The sequence below is a fragment of the Strigops habroptila genome, chromosome 2 (assembly GCF_004027225.2).
Source record: "Strigops habroptila isolate Jane chromosome 2, bStrHab1.2.pri, whole genome shotgun sequence".
In the NCBI taxonomy this organism is placed as follows: Eukaryota; Metazoa; Chordata; class Aves; order Psittaciformes; family Psittacidae; genus Strigops; species Strigops habroptila.
In genome coordinates, this window is record NC_044278.2 from 10,075,009 (window position 1) to 10,095,372 (window position 20,364).

The 20,364-nt window shown below is 52.6% G+C and overlaps 2 protein-coding genes and 1 long non-coding RNA gene across 7 annotated transcripts; 2 read left to right on the top strand and 1 right to left on the bottom strand.

Annotated features, from left to right (window-relative positions):
* Positions 1–994: 994 nt before the first annotated feature.
* On the bottom strand, positions 995–16,006 carry MLF2 (myeloid leukemia factor 2). Of its 5 annotated transcripts, XM_030471896.1 has the most exons (12): positions 15,789–15,872; positions 14,299–14,392; positions 10,999–11,094; positions 10,470–10,547; positions 7,574–7,647; positions 5,494–5,620; positions 5,011–5,046; positions 3,458–3,511; positions 2,967–3,092; positions 2,455–2,614; positions 2,126–2,366; positions 995–1,586 (listed from the first exon to the last, which is right to left on the bottom strand). In XM_030471896.1, exons 4-11 carry the CDS (start codon positions 10,491–10,493, stop codon positions 2,188–2,190), a joined length of 780 nt encoding a protein of 259 aa, XP_030327756.1. In that variant the 5' UTR covers positions 10,494–10,547; positions 10,999–11,094; positions 14,299–14,392; positions 15,789–15,872; the 3' UTR covers positions 995–1,586; positions 2,126–2,187. The 5 variants fall into 5 exon arrangements, with proteins under 5 accessions (XP_030327756.1, XP_030327757.1, XP_030327760.1 ...); XM_030471897.2 differs by lacking the exon at positions 14,299–14,392 and having other exon boundaries at positions 15,789–16,006; XM_030471900.1 differs by lacking the exons at positions 10,999–11,094; positions 14,299–14,392; positions 15,789–15,872 and adding an exon at positions 10,673–10,735.
* On the top strand, positions 8,022–10,458 carry LOC115601622. The gene is made up of 3 exons (XR_003989423.1): positions 8,022–8,239; positions 9,353–9,415; positions 10,178–10,458. It is a non-coding gene; the product is annotated as an uncharacterized LOC115601622 (long non-coding RNA).
* On the top strand, positions 15,169–19,263 carry PTMS (parathymosin). Its single transcript, XM_030471902.1, has 5 exons — positions 15,169–15,901; positions 16,622–16,693; positions 17,444–17,525; positions 17,660–17,724; positions 18,284–19,263. The coding sequence occupies exons 1-5, from the start codon at positions 15,854–15,856 to the stop codon at positions 18,332–18,334; spliced, it is 318 nt and encodes a 105-aa protein (XP_030327762.1). The 5' UTR covers positions 15,169–15,853; the 3' UTR covers positions 18,335–19,263.
* The last annotated feature ends 1,101 nt before the right edge of the window (positions 19,264–20,364 follow it).

Genomic DNA, 20,364 nt, shown 5'->3' on the forward strand with positions numbered 1-20,364 from the left:
CTTTCTCAGACATTGCCTCAAAGAATGGCCAGGACTTTACAGCTGATTACCACCACTGGTTCGATGCTGTGAGCACCTTCCTGAGCTCACCTGGTTCTTCACTGGATCACACCACCAGGTCCTACATCTTGTACCAGCTTAAAACTACCACTGAGATGGCCGCTGCTGTTGCGCCAGTTCTTCCTTTCAAAGTCTGGCAACCCCAAGATGACTTGTCTGCCACTAAACCTTCCCCAAGCCCTCCTTTTGCCAGTGCAGCTCCATTAGCTACAGCTCTGCCCTGTGCTTCCTCGAAGGGTGAAACACACACAAACTCTGCCTGAAGTTTTCAGGGGCTGGTTTCTGCATCCCTTTTTCAGGGCAAGTCCTCTGCCCTCTGTTATTGCCCATATGAGCAACATGTGGATACATGGTAAGATCCCAGCACACCGCTTCGAAATTTATGTCACCCATCCTGCCTTCTGTTCCAAATGAATTGATGGAAAAGTTTCCATAAGGGTGTGTGATGGAGCAGAAAACCAGCCCAAGAACCCAGAAGATGTCCCCTAGTCCTGTATTCTTAATGCCTCCCATTTCAGCTAATACTGAAGTTAAGAAAAAGTCATTCCTAACAATGTCAGCCTCGGCTGCAGAGAAATAAGAAGAAAATAACAGAAATATTCCCTGGCCATAGAAGAGCCCCCGAGGCCCAATTCCAGGCTGCGCAGATGGCCAGGCAGCAAGAAAGACCAACCAATCTCCTTGGAGTGCACAGCAGAACTACAGCTGTTAAAGGGTATTGTTGCCAATGGTGGGTTCCTCCATTTCCAAGTTGAGCATTATCTCACTTTATAACTCTATGGGAAAGCTATAAAGCTATTTTCTCTAAGAAAATTAAGCCTCAGAATTAAACACCAAGTTTCTCCTCAGCAACGTCCCAAGGATATGAAAGAGGTTACTCAATCCCACAGCAGGCACCATCAGGTCAGCTGAAGGTAAAGACTGATGCAAATGATTCTTTACAGTTTGTTTCTTTATTCAGTAAACATCTAGTTACAAGTTTCACAAATTAAAAAAAGTGGGGGAGCTGACTGAAGAGGTGTCGGGGGGCCCACAAGGCTGATCCAGCTTTTGTTCTGCTCCTCCCTTCTCTAACGCACACATCCTTCTGCTTCTCCATAGCTGCACCAAGGAGCAGGAGGGGAATCGAAGCCTCTGTCCCAGTGAGGGGACTGACATGGGGTTCTAGCAGAATTCCCTCCTATTTCTTACACAGGGGACTAAACATAAACGTCAGAACCAGCCCAACCCAGCACAGAAGAGTGGAAAGGATGGAAGAGGAAAGGTGGCAGCTTCTCATGCTCACCACTACCGGCAGAAAGAACAGAACTGAGGGAGAGCAGAAGGGGAATGGGCAATGAATGCGTTCCTTGCACATTGGTAACATTCCCCACGCCCCACTGCAGCACCCGAATGGGGCAAAAAAGAGCAATGCAGAAGATTAGTTGCTTTGTTTCAAATCTTTAAGTGGGAGGGAGGTTAATAACTAAATTTGAGTAGGGTCCGAGTGGTGCTTTGAAGGGGCTTCAGAGTTTCACTGTCTGTACCTGGAAGGAAGGGAAACAGAACATGAGAAGAGTTAAGTGGTGATTAGGAAGCAGCACAGAGTATCAGCACAGAATACAGATAAAGACATGTTTAAACCTGATGTCTAGACACTAAGAAAAAGTCTCTTTCCAAGCACTTGATCACATCCTAGTGAACCCTATTCAAAACACAGGAGAGCAGACACTGGCACTTCTATTTCAAACTGGATTGGCAGCAAATGGTCTCTAAGTTCTACAGAGTGACAGTATAAACACTCCACAGATTGCGATCCTACATCATTTCATACCATTTCAATCATCAGTTAAGGACGACACCACACTTTCCTGCTGATGACAAAGTAACTTACACAGCTTCCACCATCCCATTCAGAACAGTCATTTCTCAAAATTCACATGTTCCACTGCTCTCTAGATTAAGTGGGAAAACCCATTTCCAACCGACATTTCAAAGCAAGATTGGTGCCCTGAACAAAAATAATCACATGGCTAAGAAACAACCACGCAGTAGAAGAAGAGGATAAAAACCTGTGAAGACTTACAAGAGCGTGTAGGTAGATTTGGGGGTGGCCACACTGCACCCCCCACAAGGTCTGCTCTGGGTTCACCAGTCATACCGACGGGACTGTCTGGAGGGAGAATCCTCAGGGCCCTGGATTGCAAGACGAGTCCCTTCAGCCCGACGGCCGCTGCCGCCTTCGTGCCGCCGGTAATCCAGCCCCCGCTGCGCCCGGAAACGGGACGTCTCCCGCCTCCACTCGTCGTCAAACGCGGCTGCATCACCTATGTAAGGAAAGGTGGAGCTCAGATGGGGAGGTGGTGGGGAAGCGGCACCTGGGCTCGCTGCGGGGAGCACACAGGCAGTACTCACTTTCATCCATGTTGATGTAGTCCTGCCTCTCCTCCTGGTCACCCGTGCGATGGTTCCGGGACCGCTGCATGATGTGTGCCCGCTCTCTGATGTGGTGTCCAATCGACATCTGTTCCAAGCCGCTGTCCGAGTCCCTCACAGTCCGTCTGGTCTCGCGGATCTGAGGGCAGATCCCCAGGTAGGATCACCATTCTAATTCATTCACCCAGCCCCACACGTCACTGATTCTTGCCTGCAGTATTTCAGTCATGTTGCACTGCCACCACTCCCAGGATGTCAGACACAACATAACGAAGAGACGGGAAATGGATTCCCCCCTGCCAGCACTTCCCATCCCCTCCCAGTGGCCCTCAGCATGGTTCAGTGAGTCACAACGCGCTCCTCAAACTGCAACTGACTGCAAAGCAGAAGTGCTGTGGGTGGCCAGCACTGAGCCACCAAATGAGGACTACCCACCCACAGCAAACCCAGCAGCCTCGTGCTGGGAAGACGCGCTGCAGCCTCCTCCTTACCCCGCCAGGTGCTGAACGCATCTCAGAGGTCTCTTGATAGACCTTGGGCCCATCACCCAAATTGGAATAGGAGATGACAGTTGAGGAGGTAAATGTCTGGCAGTTAGCACCACTTGTCATATGCTCCTGCAAAAAGAAATGGGGAACGGTATAAAGAAGGAATGGGAGGGAAGAAGAGATGGCACTTAATTCTCTCCCTGTACAACAAAGTAGGAAGAAATTACAACAGGAAGAATATAAACCCCATGGGTCCATCTCTCTGGAGAGCACATCTACCTTTAAATCTCTCTGCACTCAGAGGGTACACCTCAGGAACAAGCTCCCTACCACTGAATCCTGGTCACAACAGAAGGCTTAGAGCCTCTGCCACCTTGGCAGCTTGAGCACAGCCCATACCAAAGCAGCACGATTAGATGGGAGACATTAAAGGGGATGACAGGAGCATTCTCAGTACTCCCCTCAATACAGACTCATTTATGGAGGGTTCTTACCATGTTTCCAATCATGTCGTTCATCATCCCAAACATATCTATAAAGCCACCTGCCTGTTAAAAGAAAAAGAGAACACAAGAACAGTTGCTTTGGAATGATACAGGAGGAAAGAACAATAAACCATCTGCAAGGCACAAAAACCTGCTGCCTAAGTAGAAAAACCTTATTATTTTCCCTTTCTTTCAGTAGTGAATAAAAAAACCCCTTGTTTTTTTCCTGCTGCCGTTCCCTCAGCTTGCCCTGTCCAAGCGTTCTGGCTCTCCAGCTCTCTGGATACAGCAAGGATTGTTCTTCTAGTTAAAGCCTGACTCCCGATGCACTGCGAGTCCAGGCACTCCACAGAGCTAAGAGAAGAAATCTCAGGATGTGCAATAACAGCGACCTTAACCATAGGACACTCAACCTCGACGATGTTTTCACCTCATCACTGTCAACTCTTAATTTACACCACAAGGAAGTTTCCATTGGTTCTATTTTTTCCTAACATAATAACAAGTTTTCTTCTTTTCCCTACAAACACTGAACTTTTTAATCTTGTACACCTAAAGGCTGCAGCAATCTACTGGGCCAGCAGGTCTCACAGGTTACTTGTGCAATATGTAAACAAAATTACTATGTCACTTTAAACTTGCTGATATTTTTGTTTCCTCCAGTAGCCTCTTGTTCCTTTTTCCAGCAGAGCAGCACACATGCAATGCTATTACCCTTTGAAGTCTATTTGTTTGTATCCTTATTAATCCTTTCCTGAGTTACAATAAAGCCAGGACGCTCAGTCTCTTTCACTGAGGCAATCCTGAAGAGCGAGCCAGCTGAAGTTGCTGGATCTGGAATAACCTATTTCCACTGTATTATTTTAGTAGATGATGGAGATCAGTGTGCTCCAAGCGCGGTGTCCTCACAGGCACAAAGCCATTCTCATTCCAGTCCTGTTCATCTGAAGTATTCTGCAGGCTTCCTCATCTGCCATTGCTGGCAAAGGAGGTTCAACGATCACCTCTGCCTACTGATGGCCAAGTCTCTTCCTCATGTTGCCACAGTTTCTCCACTACCTCCAAACAGGTCCACAGCTTCTTTTTAGACATATGAGGTTATTAAGAGACTATCTTCTCCTCTCAGATACTAACTGTCCCAATTCCTAGGAAATATTGTGCTATAACAGCTTTAGGGCTCTTCTCTGGTCAAGGTGGAAATACAACCTCCTGATACAGAGTTAGAATCTCTCCTCTAAAACAGTTCATGGACTAGCTTAAAACCTTAGAGGGGAAACAAGAGAAAGGCCTGAAGTCACACAGCAACTTAATGAGCGAGATCCAAGCGAGACCAGCTGCCTCCAGTTCCAGTTCAATACCCTCTTCTACATTCTGTTTACTATAAATCTAGAGCTCATTCTGGTCTCTTCACACCTTCCCACCCTCACTACCAGTTAAGATGGATGGTCTTGCTCACAGATGGCTACATTTTAGCACCAGCAGCACACAGCGCTGATGAATCTTAGTATGGAACCACTACTTTGGAAAGCCTCTAATCTGACCCAGAAAACCAGAGAACTTACCATGCCGAGCATCCCAAAGGGTGAAACAGCTCCTGCCTGCCAGGACAACAGAAAAACAGAACAGAGAATGACTTTGCAACAGCCAAACAACAGATCCTCCTCAGAACCACAACTAGGAACACACAGACCCAACAAACAGATCAAGGAAATGCCCCACAGACTCACAGCAGTTCAAACCAGATTACCCCTAACAAAACCAGACAGGTGATGCTCCTAAATCAATGTAAGTGGAAGAAATTTATGTCCTGGAGAAGTAACATGCGTTATTTCTTCCCTTCCTCCCATTCAATCTAGAACACAGCTGTGTTCAATGTGTTAATGTGGAGTAAAGAGAAGGAGAAGAGCACCACGGTTTTAGAGAGATCATTTCTGTGCCCACCATCCACATGAAGGGGAGGGACGTGCCCAGCCCAGTAAGGGTGGAAGACAGAAGCTAACAAGGCAATTTAAGAAATCCTGCCCTGCACTCAGCACCTCTTTTACCTGCATCCTCCGGCCAGGCTGGCGAGCCCCAGGGGTGGTGCCATCAGTGATGCCGAGGAGCGGGCCGAAGCCGAAGCTTCCCGAGAGCATGCGGTTCATGTGCTGCCGGTGGATGGCAAAAGGGTCCCTTTCGGAGAGGGGGAGAGAACAACAGTGAGGAAAGGATGATGGAAGACAAAGCCCCATTTGTCTTCTATCATTCACTTACGTTATGCAAGTGTACACTCCTTTCCAAGCTGAAAATCCAGAATCCCAAAAACTCAGTGTTGCTTACGGTGATCCTTAGTGCTGGAAAGGACTTCTGGATCCCATTTATTTCTTGTAATAGAAGATACTGCACCACAGAATCCCTTTCAGGCACTAACTGATGCCTGTTCAGAGCAGTTTGGTGTTCTGCCCCCACTAACGCTTTAGGGCCAAGTACAGCCAAGGCCATTCCAGAACCTCATTGCTCTAACTAATGGAAGTCACTCCTCAGACCTGCAGTTCATGTACCACCATCATTTCACATTCATTTCCTCTTGTGCCATCAAACCCCTTTACATTAACAGATCTGTGACACAACCAAACCCTCCTAGTAGGGCACTTCTTCATTCTGCAGGGAGGTGCACGAAGACCCTCTTGGTTGCAAAGAGAGGACTACACTTACTGGACCAGAGAGCACGTGATCCTAGATACTGCCCTCTTACTCCTCCACACACATGCAAACAAACATGCTCAAATACCAGACTGAAGCCTCCAGAATGGGCTGTATGGCCTGACACTGTGTGACATCCCTCTGCCCCAAGCAACCTTCATCTGCTATTTTCCTACAATGTTATGTATGCACCTGGCAAGAGATTGAGACCACATACAGGTTTTGCAGATTTGAGAGGGAATGGGAAAAACAACTGCAGTCCCTAATTGGTTTTCCTTCCTTTGCAGCCTTCACTTGGAAGGCTGCACACATTCACATGTGCTGGAGGAGCAAGGAGAGAAAAAGGAAAATAAGGACAAATGGCCACAGAATACAGTGGCCACAGTCTGGGAAATACCACAGCATTTCCATGTGGATCTTACAGCCTGCACTCATCCCTCTTGAGTGCAAATAACCTCCGCAGCATAGAATACTCCTGAGATCACAAACGTGCCTACTACAAACCAATACTTTGCTGTCCTTACTGGAAATGCTTCCCATAATAAAAGTTAGACTCATTCCTGCCACATCAATGAGCATACACCATCATTCTGTGACTAACTGCGGCATCAAGGTTTCCTTTCCTGCTAATTTGGTTAGAGCTGATAAAATTCTTACTTATTACCAATTTTTCAAGCAAAACCCAGACTTCATTTTTCTACATATATTAATTCCACTAAATTTCTAGTAGTGCGATGCTTAACATAATCCAATTCTTACTGTGTTACAGTCTATTCCTTATCCGCTTTGGCAAGGACAGCCAACTTAGTTTCACTGCCAAAATTTATCAATAGCATCCAATTTCTGGAGTGCAGACAGCAACAAAAACAGCCAGAAAAAGGAATCCCAGGAAGAGTTCTTGGGACCTTCGTTAGATTTCAAACCGCTGGCCGTCTTCCCCTAACTTAGTTCCTTACAACTTGACAACTGCTTTAGCAGTCTTCTCCAGCTCCATTAATGATGCCCTGCGCAGAACAGCAACAAATACTGGCTGGAACAGCAGATTTTATTAGCTACCTGAACTGAAATCCTACTTGGCATGAGAAAGCACAATAATCCTTACGCAAAGAAGAGGATCAGGTATTCCAGCCCTCTCTCTCTCAGACAGTTGCAGTGCCTTTTGGCCTACTTTATTTAATTACGCCTTCCTCTAAGACCATGCTCTAGTATTACAGAAACCAGACCAAGGCGAACCAGGTTATTCCCTGCGCTGCCCCCTTCGTAGGGGTCCTGTGTGTTCGTGGTTTCCCGCAGCCGCTGCGCTGCGGCATTCCCGCCGCCCGGAAGGCCCCGAGCCCACCCGCTCGGACGGGAGGGCACCTCACACCTGGCCCCCCCCCAGCCCCCCGAAGGGGCCGCAGCCTCCTTCCCCCCTATCCCGAGCGGGCGCCCGGCTCGACTCACATGGCAAACATGGGGTCCTCCGGCTCGCCATCCCTCATCAGCCGGAACATGCTTCCCTCGGTCGGGGGCGGCCTCTGCGGAGGGGAGAGGGGGTGAGCAGAGCCGAGGCGGAGGGCGGGGAGGGGCGGAGCAGCGGGGCCGGCCCTCCCGCGCCGCGCCTGCCGCGTCGCCCCCAGCCCGGGCAGGTGATGGCAGCGCTCTCCCCGCGGCGCCCTAGGCCGCGACCCCCCCACCCCGCCCCGGCCCTCCCGGCCCCGGGCCCCGCCCGCAGCCCCGTCCCCATGCCCTGCCTGCGGGCGCGCCGGTGGGTGCCGAGCGGCGGGCACAGCCCTTCCCCGTCCGCGGCAGCAGCACGCCCGCCGGCCGGTCACTCCTCCGCGCCCATCGCGGCCCGGGCCCGCACTCGCCGCCGCCGCCGCCCCGCCCGGCCAGCCGGCTCCCACCGCGCAGGCGCCACAGCCCCCGGGGAGAGGAGAGGGCGGCCGGAAGGTCTGCTCGGCAGAGCGCCCCCTGGCGCCCGGAGAGTGCTGCGCTCCGCGGCCCCGGCGCTGCGGGGCTCAGCCGGGGCAGGGCGCCCCGGGCCTCGGTGGGCGCAGGCCGAGCGGCGGGTCCCGCAGCACGGCTTACCGCCGGGGAGGATAGCGCCAGCCGGCCCGGCAGTGCCTGGTGGGTCCGGGAGCAAGCTGCAGCTGGCAGCGAGTGAAAACATGCCCCAGGGACAAGGGGCTATTGTTCCTGGAGCACAGGCGGTGGCGGACGGGCAGCGGGGGTGCTGCCAACCTCCCGCCTCGGTAAGGGGCGAGGAGAGTGCTTGGAGGGCCGGAACGAGAGGGAGCGCGGCCATGGGTGCCTGTGCCACGCTTACCGGCCAGGGGACAGCACAGGGAACGGGGCAGTGCGGCCAGCGCTGCGGCTGTGGTGGGTCGTCACTGCCCTTAGGCAGCCACCGGAGCCACAGCCGAAGCACAGGTACGCAGTGTGTGTGCAGGGAGCTGCCATGCATCAGTGGGGTGACAGCCTCTGTCGCCATCCCTGGGGAATGCTAGTTGCCTTCAGCTCCACTGGATTGAAAGGAAAAGAGGGGGCTGGCTCGTTCCAACCTGAGAGCAGGGCACGCTTCCCTAGTGGTGATTTTGTTGAGTGCCGCATCTGTCCTGCTGTGTGCGGGGGCCAGGCTAAACCCGTGCCAGAGGCTGCAGGATGTGGTTGAGAAATTGAACTCCTGAGTTGTGGCAGGAGCCATGTCCTTGGGTTTCGGAGTCTGATAGAGGAAAGTGAGCCGGTAGCACACTTCATGTGGTGGAAGGCACAGGGGACTTGGCAATACTTCTTGCTACAGCAGGTCTCAAAACTGCATGGTGTCCAGGAAGAAGACCTCTCACTGGAGGCCTGTGTGCATGCGTAAGACCCTTCAGGTGTCCCTCACTGCATTTAGTAAGTGCATTCTTCAGAGGCTGCAACTGACATCCACAACACGGAAGCTGTGGATGGCGTGGTGGGGCAGGATCATGTGGTTGAGACAGATTCTATGGGCAGGGCATGGGCTGTGCCACCACAGACCTCTTAGGCAGTGCTCCAGTCCATAGGTGAGCTGCTGAGCTCTCCTGTCACCAGCTCGGAATTGATCTGTGAGCCCTGAAGATCACACAGAGCTCCTCCTCGGTCCCCTGCACTGCTTTTGCAACCTGGAACATCTTTCAGAGACCTCCAGTCTGGAAAGCCCTCCCTGGCTGGGGTGTTTTCCTTTTGCCCTGAGATTCTCCCTCTGTTTGATTACAGTGTGTGGAGCTGACCTCGAGTGGCAGCATTCAGAGACAGGCAAAAAGCTGCTTGGATAAGAATGTAAGCATCTTTGGGGGGGGAGGGGAGGGAAGTGTGTCCCAGATCTGGGATAAAATGACTTGCTGTCCCCCAGATACCAGTGATCCTCCCACTCCTGGAATGTCCTAGAGATGGTAGGACTCCCTCAGTTTTTTCCAAATACCAAGTCAGGCATTGCTGCCTTCCAAACATGGAGCTAGGGCAGGAAAAGAAGAGAGTTTGGAATGAGTACTGCTTTGCAGAGCCTTTTTCTGTCCCTCATGCTGCTCCTGTGTAAGTGGCCTGTGGCCCAAAGGGCTGAGTTTATGAGGCTGGGGGCTGAGGCCGTGTGTCTCACTGAACGTTTCTGCAGCCGTTACTCTTGCTGAACCTGTGTCACCAAAGACTGTGTTACCAGTAGTGTCACCAGCTCAGCAAATTGTGAGGGCACCTCGCTTGCAAAGAGTAGTGCTGGTGGCAAATGCTGGGTGAAAGCCCGGAAGGAGGAGTTGGAAGTGCAACCTTTTCCTGGATCAGGGACAAGCCCACAGTTCTGAGGAACACAGAAGCTGTGTCACTGTGCTGTTTGCACATTTCTCTATAATTCTCACCACATTATGCCTAACATGCACTGAGGGGATGGCCATTTGCTATGTGAGAATAACAAAGCACGCGGGGGGGTGTGTGTGAATGAAAAGCAGAGACTCCCATCTTGCCCCTGTCACATTCTCTATTTAGGCTGCTTCTGTTTTCATCGTGAAGAAATGCCATTAACTACGTCTCTCTGTTCCCTTTCTTTTTAAGCTGCCCAGGTTGTGCTGAGGCGGTGGAGGATGGGGGGGAAGGGGAGGAAGAAGGAGCTCAGCATCCCGGAGGAGGCGAGTGAAGGGCAAAATGGAAGAGGGATGAATGGCGCCACTGCCCTCAACTCCACCTTCTCCCGCCTACTGCCGGCTGCTGCCAGGCAGCCTCCCCCAGCATCCCCCTCGCCCTCAGTCAGCCAAAGGGCAGCCACAGCGGAAGCATTTTAAAAGCAAACCAAGTATCACGTGGTGAAGGTAAATAAACAGCACGCTGAAAAATCATGCCTTGTTACCTGCTGCTTCCAGGGACCCATCATTTTGGCCAGGAAGACACAAACAGCTTCTTAATGCATCCAAATGCTCCAGGGCCCCTGTGGACACCCGTAAAACAAAGAAATCCTCGTTAGCAGAAGTCAGAGCTACCCACAGCCATTTCCTCATTGGTTCCCTTCATCTGTGCCTCTTACGTAATCCCCACCCAACAACTAACTCTGACCTCAGCTGAAGGGCACCCGAGTGAAGGACAGCTCCGATCTGAGCCTCAGACGTGACAGTTCACATCTGGGATGCCAGAGCCAGTGTGCGGTGCCTGCAGCTTGTGCCGCGCGGCAGCGGTCGCTTTCAGAATGTATTGCTCATGTTAAGTGTGTCTGTCACACTGTGAGTGAGAACCACGACCTCCATCTGTGCTGTGTTGGCAAAGAGAGGCTCACAGAAATCGCGATTGAAAACCTCCCTCCCCTTCCCAGTCTTCCGACAGGCTGGTGTCACCCCTCGTCACTCCCATCTACTCTTCTTGCCTACTCTCATTGTGCTACCTACCACAGCCCGCCGCAGTGCTTATTTCAATTTGTTATCTCTCAGGAAGCCATTTCCCAATGCAAAGTTGGCCAGGGGTTGAATTCTTGGGTATTTCCTCTTGATTACAGGATACAGCATCACAAAAGAAGAAAAAAACTGATTATCTGCCTGGATTTTTAACAGAGACAGGACAGAAAGGTGAACAGTATGGATTAAATCATAGAATCAGAGTGGTTTGGGTTGGAAAGGACCTTAAGCTCATCCAGTTCCAACCCCCTGCCCTGGGCAGGGGCACCTTCCACTAGACCAGGTTGCTCCAAGCCCCTGTGTCCAGCCTGGCCTTGAACACTGCCAGGGATGGGGCAGCCACAGCTTCTCTGGGCACCCTGTGCCAGCGCCTCAGCACCCTCACAGGGAAGAACTTCTTCCTTATATTTAACCTGAACTTCCCCTGTTCCAGTTTAAACCCATCACCCCTTGTCCTATCGCTACAGTCCTTGATGAAGAGTCCCTCTCCAGCACCCAATAATAAATACACAAATGCATCCAAACACGTCCCCTCTGCACACTGAGATATTGCTAGCTTCACTGTAAATGAAAGGACAGATACTCTCTATATCTGAATTTATGTAAATCTAAGAAAAGTTAATGCAAATACACAACCTCCTCCTCTTTTGTCGTTCAGCAGTTTGAAAAAGTTTTGGAACCACTTATCAGTTAGTTCACAAAACAAAATTCTTGAAGTAGCCAGTATTGTGGTTTGCTTTTGCTCAGAAAATGGCTCAGTTAGTTCAGCCTTCAACATAAAAAAGGCCCTGTCCTCCCAACAGAATACAGTGACAAGACTAGCAAGGTATTCAAACCAAAAGCATAAATATTTCCTTCCAGGTGCGTGCAGCCGGCATCTGCTGGGAGCACTGAAATACAGAGCACCCATGAAAGCCCAGGTACATGTGCAAGCACATGCTCACGTATGAAGACACACACATGCAAGCTTAACACACGCCCCGGTAGAGAAGTACCATACTGTCTGCATGTGCTACACACACCTGCAGAAACACCACACAGAGCACAGCACAACAATTGTAACTTGCTGTACAGAGGAAATTACATTCATGCTCTTGTCCAGGCTTCCCGAGCAATGATGAATCATGTAACTCCTGCACCTCCCTCATTTCCTCTAAGGACATAAGACTCTGAGAAGGATGGAATATATTCCGCTGAGTTGGCAAAGCAACTTGACGCCAAGATTACAGAACATACTGCAAAGGGTACTCGCATCTGCAGGCTGCGTGACAAGTATACTTGCACTTGCAACAACACAGATGGGAGAGGGGAGGCAAGAAAAGCTGCAGATCCATCCACCAGATGAAACGCAGAGTGGCACAAGTTGGATGGAGGAGCAGAAGACACAGGGAAGAGTTAGTGAGACAGCTAAGGGATGCCCTCAGGGTGTGAGCAAAGGAGCTGCACGCTAGAAGCCAAGGAAATCTCACCATTAGGATCTCAAGAGCAAGAAGAGCTGGGATGCGGAAACGCGCATGTCACAAGGCACGAAGAAGAGTTTCATTTATTCAAGAGGAAAACCATGGTTGATACAGGCAGGCAGGGTAAAACGGAACGTGAGGTAAACAAAAGGGGGAAAGCAAGATGAATTTTGTACATGGGATGAAGGAGGTCACAAAGAGAATCCAGAGGGAGAGCCATAGGAAGACTGCTGCCAAGAATACAGGTAGGAGGAAGAGCTGAGAAGCAACAGATGAGGCAAAAATAGCCAAGAGGATACAATGGGGAGCAGGGAAGGGGAAATGCGAGACTGCACCCTGCAAGTGCTGAGGCCACAGGCGGCACACGGATGGCAGGGCTGACCCAGCCCCATCCCACAGGCTGCTGGAAACACCTTTTCTCCCTTCCCAGCAGCAGGAGCTCGCCTGTTTGCATCTGTGGGTGTGCCGCCTGTGCCAACAGCAGCTTTGGGCACAGCCACATCACCAAACACAATCCTCCCTTTCTCCCCTCCAGGATGTTGTGTCAAGGCCTGTGCATGCATTAATGCAAAGGTGTCTCTGTCAAGGGATGCCTGTTGGTGTAGTTTTGCATTTTCAGTAGTTGAGCATGTGAAGGAAAGGATAAAAACCCTACATTGGTGAAGAGAACAGCAGAGCCATGAGCCACACAGCTCCTGACAGGCAGAAGCAGAGAGGAACAACTTCTGGCCACTTTATAGATTTTTGGCTATTTTTGGGTGTAGCTCCAGAAATTAAGACTTTCTTCTTGTAGAAGAGAGGGATTAAAGAGGAGCACTTGAACTAAACCAGGGCCTGAATGCTGATAGCAGCTAGACCCAAGAAGATTGCCAGAGGGGCTTTGTGAAAAAGGGAGGCAAGGGGAAATTAATGCATGCATTTTCATGATTTATTATTCTGGTAGCAGTCTGGATCTGTGTGTCTGGGTTACATGACAATTTCTTTGGGGCAGGCACTATGCCTATTGTGTGTAGCTACACTATTGTGCATACACTATTATTGTATTTGGGGCTACACTACTATTGTGCATAGCTAGGAATAACATAGATTAGTCAGATCACAAGAGAAGCATCTGTAGCTGTGGAGGAGACGAGATGAGGTAATCGCTGGACTTGATGATCTTAAAGGTCTTTTCCAGCCTAGCTGACTCTGTGACAAGGTGGTGATCTCCTACCTTCCCGTCACACAGATTGTAATTTGCCCAATGTCTTTCATGCTTTCCTTTGGGAGATACGTACTTACTGCCCTCCCTGTTCCACAAGTACCAATTGCTGCTTCTATTAAATGCTCAAACTGACACACATTTGAGTCAACTCAGAGCACGAGCTCTAAATCCTGACTTTGCACAGAAGCTGAGTTTTTATCAGAAGGAGAAGGGCTTGTGTGCCTAAGTATATTTTCCAATCAGATAGATTAATAACCTTGCATTATACCTGTGAGAATGGCTGTGTACAAGCACACATCCGTATGTGCTCATAGAGTGATTTAGATTGGAAGGGACCTTAAAGCTCATCCAGTTCCCACACCCTGCCACGGGCAGGGACACCTTCCACTAACCCACGTTGCATGCATGCCTAATTTTGTACACAGGCTTGCAAACACATGCAGATTCTGCGTGTGTGCCTGTGACTAAGAGTGGGACAATATAAATCTGGGAAAGGTAATTTAGTCATCCCGGTCTGCTCAAGCTGATAAACAGTGGTCTAAAGCGCAGCTCTAAGAACTATCTATTAGCAACAAATCCCCGCAACTGCAAGACGCAACCTGCCGCTCCGCAGAGGGGACCTTTGCTTACTCGGCGCTGGGCGGCGATCCTTTCCAGCGGGCCGCGGGCGACAAGAGCCGGGCTTCCGAGCGAGGCAGGCGGGTGGGCAGGGCGCTGCGGCAGGCTGCAGGGGTCAGTGTTGCACACCGATTGCTGCCCGGCCGAAGAGCGCCACAGGACCGGCCGCGGCGTCCGGAGGACTGGTGCTCACGGCGGGGGGGGGGAGAGGGGGAGCCGCAGCCCTAACACCTGCCGCGGCACCGCGGCGCAGCGCACCGAGCGGCGGCCTTGGTTTAAGCACCGTATGCACACAACGCCGGGCCCCCACGCTGCCCGGTTGCCTCAAAACAGGCCCCTCTCCTCAGAAGCCGCCCGGGACCGCTCCCCCGAGGGGCGCAGCTGCAGCGCGCACAGAACAGGAGGCGGACCGCGGGCAGTGGCAGGACCGGAGCCAGGCGGTGCCCCACAGCGCGCACCGGCTCCGGGCGCGCCGCCGGGCCCTCGCGCGCCCTCCCGCCGCCCCACGTGCCAGCAGCCCGCCCTTCCTCCCTGCAGCAAACATCCCCCCCCGCCGCCAGAGAGCCTACCCCCGGCAGCCAATAGGAAACCTGTTGCCAGGCAGACGGCTCATTTGAATAGCCCAATCAGGCGCCTAACCCATTAATCCCTCCTTATATGGGGAACCGGGACGCGCTCGCTAACCTTCCCCCCCCCCCACCCCCATTGCCGCGCCGGCGCGCGCGCGGGCCCGGGCCCGGCCCCGGGCCCGGCCCCGCCCCCTCTCTCTCCGAGCGCGGGAAAAGCAGCCTCGTTCCCGCCTTCCTCCACCCCTCCCACCCCCCCCGGTGGGGGCCCAGCGTCGGGCGGAGGGGGCCGGGCCGCAGGGAGGAGCCCCGACGCCGGGAGCGCTTCCAGCGGGAGGGAGAGACAACGAGGGCGGGGGAGCAACTGGAGTGGAAAATTCCAGGCAGGAGGACGCGGGAGCGCTGCTGTCGCCAGCGCTGCCCTCCCACACGGCTTCGCAGGACCGCTCCTCGCTCACCCCGGCTCCCTCCGCCCAAGCCCGCACGGGCGGCTTCCCCGGCCGCGGGCGGAGTGCTCGGCTAACCCTGGTGCCGCGGCTCGGCGGGAGTAGGGGTGCGGAGCGGGGCTTCAGTGCTTTGCGCCCCCAACTGGCGTCGGCGGGCTGGGCGGTGCTGCCTTGCCTCGGGCTGCGGTGAAGCCCGCTGCCGGAGCGCCGAGCGCACATTGTTCTATCGGCCGCGCTCCCCGCGGCGCGGCCCGTCCCTCTCCCCTCCCTCCTCCTCCGCCTCCCGTCCCTCTCCCCTCCCTCCCCAGGTCCCTCCTTCCCTCGTCACCGGGCGCTCTATAAATCCCCTTCCCCGGCGTATCCCCACACCGCGGGAGACCCTGGTACTTTGGCCCCTGGGGCGGGAGCCCACCACCACCGCCGCACCGCCGGGACTCTGCGCTCCCGCCGCTCGCCGCCTTTCCCCCCCCCACCTCCAAACCCGCCTCACTCTTTCCTCGCGGGGCTCCCTCGCACGGTTCACACCGGCCTCTTCCCTTCGCTACCCGAGCCACAATGTCGGAAAAACGCGTCGAGGAGGCGCCGGCGGAGCTGAGCGCTAAGGTGAGTGAGAGACCCCCTTCCTGCTCTCCGGCACCCGGCTTGCGCCCGACCGGGTTGGGGTGGGGGGGCGCCGGCCCCGCGCTCTTCGCAGCGGTGCGGAGGTGCCCGGCCAGCGGGGGGCGCTCGCAGGCTCCAGCGCCGCCGGGCCAATGGGGGGCGGGAACGGGGCGGGGGGCGCCTTCGCGCCCCCCGCCCCGTTCCCGCCCCCCATTGGCCCGGCGACGCGCGCGCTGCGTTCGGCTATGCTCGGCTCCACTCGGAGAGTGGGGGGGGCGGATCGTCCGCCATGGCGGGAGGTGTCAGAGCCGTTAGGACGGACGGTTTAACCACACGAAGGGTTTAACGGCACGGACGGTTTAACTTTCTTCACACACACACGCACCCCGCCATGGGGCGGGCAGAAAGCTGTGTGGACACAAAGCGCGGGGCCCTGGGGTGGCGGGGAGGGAGCCGGAAACGGCTCGGTGCTGCGGACAGGGTTGTTTTAAAAGCCATTAAACTCTACGGGACTTGTGTTTTTCCGCGCGTGTGTGGTCTGGGAGTAGCTCTGACGCGTTTACGCTGATTTCTCTTTGTCAGGGCAGGCAGATTTAAGGCCCGAGACCTTTTTCTCATCGTTATTCTGCATCTCCTCTAAACTCGCTTTGTTTAAGTATCCCTTTTATTTTCTTGCCGCTGACCGCCGGAATGCTTTGGGTTTTGTTCTCATCTCGCATATAGGAAATGAAAGAAAAGAAGGAAAAACTCGAGGAGAAAACAGTCCACAAAGAAAAGAAGAAGGAGATAGTAGAGGTGAGGTCCTTGCGATGGATTCAGAAGCTTTATAAGAGGTGGTTTACCCGGCTCGCTGTGGGTAATGAATAGGAATACAGCAGATTAAGAAAGAAGGCAGCCCAAGGGAGCTCATAAGGGAGAGGGGCAAATGAAGAGCGAGCTATAGGATAATTGTGGAGAATGAGCCTTGAAGGACTCAGCGTAGTCAGCATAGCCCAGTGAGAAGAAAAAAAGATCAAAGAAGAAAATGGAGACAAGATTAAATAGGAGAAGGTGGCACAGGAGACATGGTCCTGCGCCCGCTGAAGGACCATGTATCTTGGGGTGCAGAAGGGAGTGTAAGATGAAGGAGGTGGAGGAGGAACAGTTGGGAAATGCACAGATTGAAGGTCAGAAGGGATCTGGAAGCGGGTATACTATGAGCATAGGCTAAGTCATTGCTCTGTAACCAGAGAGATGTTCTAAATGTTGGGATAGGATGGCAGCAGCTTGTTGGGATGTAAGCTTGCGGAAGTCAAGGAGGTTCACATGGGGGGGCGGGTCTGGAAGGATTGGTTTTGTAAAGAGGGCTGGTTGGGAGGAGGGTTTCAGCTAGGATGATGGGAATAACAGGGTCTTAGTGGCGGTGCAGAGGTCACTCAGTGCACATTTGAGGCTGGAGTCTGAAGTGGCTGGAGCCGTGGAGGCTGTTCCTGCACTTGCAACAAGGAACATGTGGAAATGTCATCCCAATGCCAGTTTCTGCTCTGACCAGTTTGTTTTATTCAGGATGAGGAAAATGGAGCTGAAGAGGATGAGGAAGAGAATCCTGATGATGTGGATGAAGAAGAAGGTGGTGATGAGGATGAAGGTAGGAATAATTGGTATAGGGAGAATGGGAGATCATGGAGGGAAATTCCTTCCCCGAGCCCTCGTGACTGTCAGGTGCATTCCCTTAAATGCCACTTCAGTTAACCTGTGATTTCCTCTCTTGCTTGTGCTCAGAAGGAGACGAGAATGGGCAAGAGCAGGATGGTCATGCAGAAAAACGATCTGCAGAGGAGGAAGAGGTGAGTGATAGTGTGAGAGAAACGGCAGTGAGAAGGAACGAGGTTACGTGCTATGTGCTGACCAAATCCATGTAAACGCCCCGGCCTCAGGTCTCATTGCTTCAGCAGCAGATGGGTAAATAAATCTGATGTGGCAAGGGGATAATAAACACCTGTGGGCTCCTTGTAGAGGATCCTTGTAGGGATCCTGGCCCTTCCACGAGCGGTCACAGTGCTGAGTGTTAGAGAGTTAAGGTGCTTGAGATGGAGGGGTCACCTGTGACTTCAGGGCTTCAGGCCACAAGATGGACTTGTGAGGGTGGATCTCCGGGCCTGTCTGAAGTGGTGTGAGCCTGGGCTTCATATACCTCCTGAAAGTAACTTGGCAGGTATCCCTCCAAATGGAGCTGCCCACATCTTAACCGTGACCATCAGTTGTGTCAGGCACTCAAGGATGCTTTGAAGGGGAGTGGATTTCCATGTGGAGGGAGGAGCAGCAGTAAGAATTCTGTGGAGGAAGTATGTGCCTTGGTGTGGTGACTGATGGTAACTCCTTTATGTTCCTCTATGTCTTCCATAGGATGAAGTGGATCCAAAGAGACAGAAAACAGAAAATGGGTCTTCAGCTTGAGTCCTTCCCTTCCATCTCCTATGTTCCGTCCATCTCTCCTCTTCCATTCCAGCCTGTGCTTGCACTGTCTGTTAGCCTCTGGCTTCACACAATCTCAGATGAGGAAAGATTAGAAATGCTCTCTAACAGGGAAGACAGCAGTTTCCTTCTCGCCCGAAGACCCAGCCCACCCTTGACATTCCCCAGCTGAAATCATTCCAGCCCCCCACATCCCTTCAGCTGTGCCCCACTTACAAGTGATCCTCTTCCCACAGGGATCTCACCATTTCCTGGGGTGCAGTAACCTTGCCAGGCCCGAATGCCAGGCTCCTCACGTGGCAAGCACCTCTGCTTCCCTTTCCACTTGCCCTCCTCTTTTTGTCACTAGGATGACTGAGATTCTTGACAGCTTCTGCTCCCCAGACGTGCTGTCAGATCCTCCCCGAGCACGGGGGGTTGCGGGCACAGATCTCATGGTGCGTTTTCCAGTCCTAAGCCGCCTCTCATCCGCTTTCCCACTGAACCCTGAGAGACAAAGAATATTACAAGCAAATAACGGTTCTATTAAACCACACATGGAAACAGAATTTATTTTAAGCTTTTTTTTTTTTAACTCAAGTTTACATGACAGCAAGCTGGCCCTCGTGAATTTTTCAGAAGATAAGCCTTGTTTTTATATATGAATTTCATCTGAACTGTGTACTTTTTTAATTTGGAAGCTTTTTTAAAACAAATTGAGGGAAACAATTGGGGACCAAACTTTGATTTCCATGTCGTTGGGTTGTTTGTTTTTTTTTCCCTTCAGATTTTCTTGTGACCGTTTTTTGTAAATTAAAGGCAATATAGCCACAGCATTTTCTATGGCACAGACATCACGAGGATGATAGATATAAATATATATATTGTTTTCAACTAGCACTGTAAATAAAAGCGTTTAAAAAGATTTGAAACCGCTTGTGTGGATGGTTGTGTCCGTACATCCTGGGTTATGTTCCGATTGCACTGGTGGAAGTTGGATTGCAGAAGGAGGAGAGGGGGCATCTTCACCAGCGGTGGGTAGGGAAGGGAAGCCTGAGTTAGCCTAAAGACCTGTGTGAGGTGTTGGAACGGTGCCTGTGTGCTGGAGACCAGGCACAAGGTAAAGCTCCAGTTCAAGCTCTTGAAGCCACAACCGGGCCGTGGCATCAGAGGCTTGGAAAAGGACTTCAGCTGTGGCTGCTGGAGGCTGCTCTCACCACACGCTGCCCTGCGACTTCCCAGCCCTCCTGTCTTCAGGCATGGCCCACGCAGCTTCAGTTGCAGCAACAGGGAAGTGTTTTAAGAGGCAAGTGCTTCAGTTCTTTGTCCTACCAGCTGCCTGGGAGACGTGTCAAGCATTTGTCCTTTTTATCTCTGCAGGCCTTTAAATCCGCTGTTAGCGTTTTTCCTTTTTAAACTCACTCTGGCAATCGTACAAATGAGCCTCCAAGACCAGGAGCTGTAAATAATACCACCTTTTGTCCGAATATCAGTGGCTTTCTGCTTGTCCAACTGCAGCAACAGATCAGATACTGGAAGTGCAAGCAGTTGCTTGGCTTAGAGGGGCAACGTGTCAGCTGTCGTCTGGCTGCAGGACTCCCCAGGGCGCAGAGGGACATGTAGATGCGGTGCTAAATGGCACCGCTGCTGCCCAGGCCCTTCCCATGTGCAATGTCTCTGGGGCTGTGTGCCTGCCTGGTGGGATATCTCCGCTCTGCAGGCGGTGGGCGCACTGCTCACCCTGCACCCATTCGCTGGTGGAGCCTTTGCTGCGTCTGGACCCATCTCAGCGTTAGGGGCCACTGCAGCCCTGGTGCTCCTGCCTTGGCCCCTTCGCTCCTTCCCAGGTCGGTGTCAGGGAGGGGTTTTGGGTGCTTCTCCAGTGGGGATGGACCTGGTTCAAACAGGCCTTGGGCCATCTCCAGCTGGAGCCATGTGCTGGGCTCTGTGCTGGGGGCCTTTGCAGCGCAGTTGTTGCACCCATGCCCTCTCTCTGCTGCAGCTGCGGTCACCGTGGTCTCATCCTGCCCTGC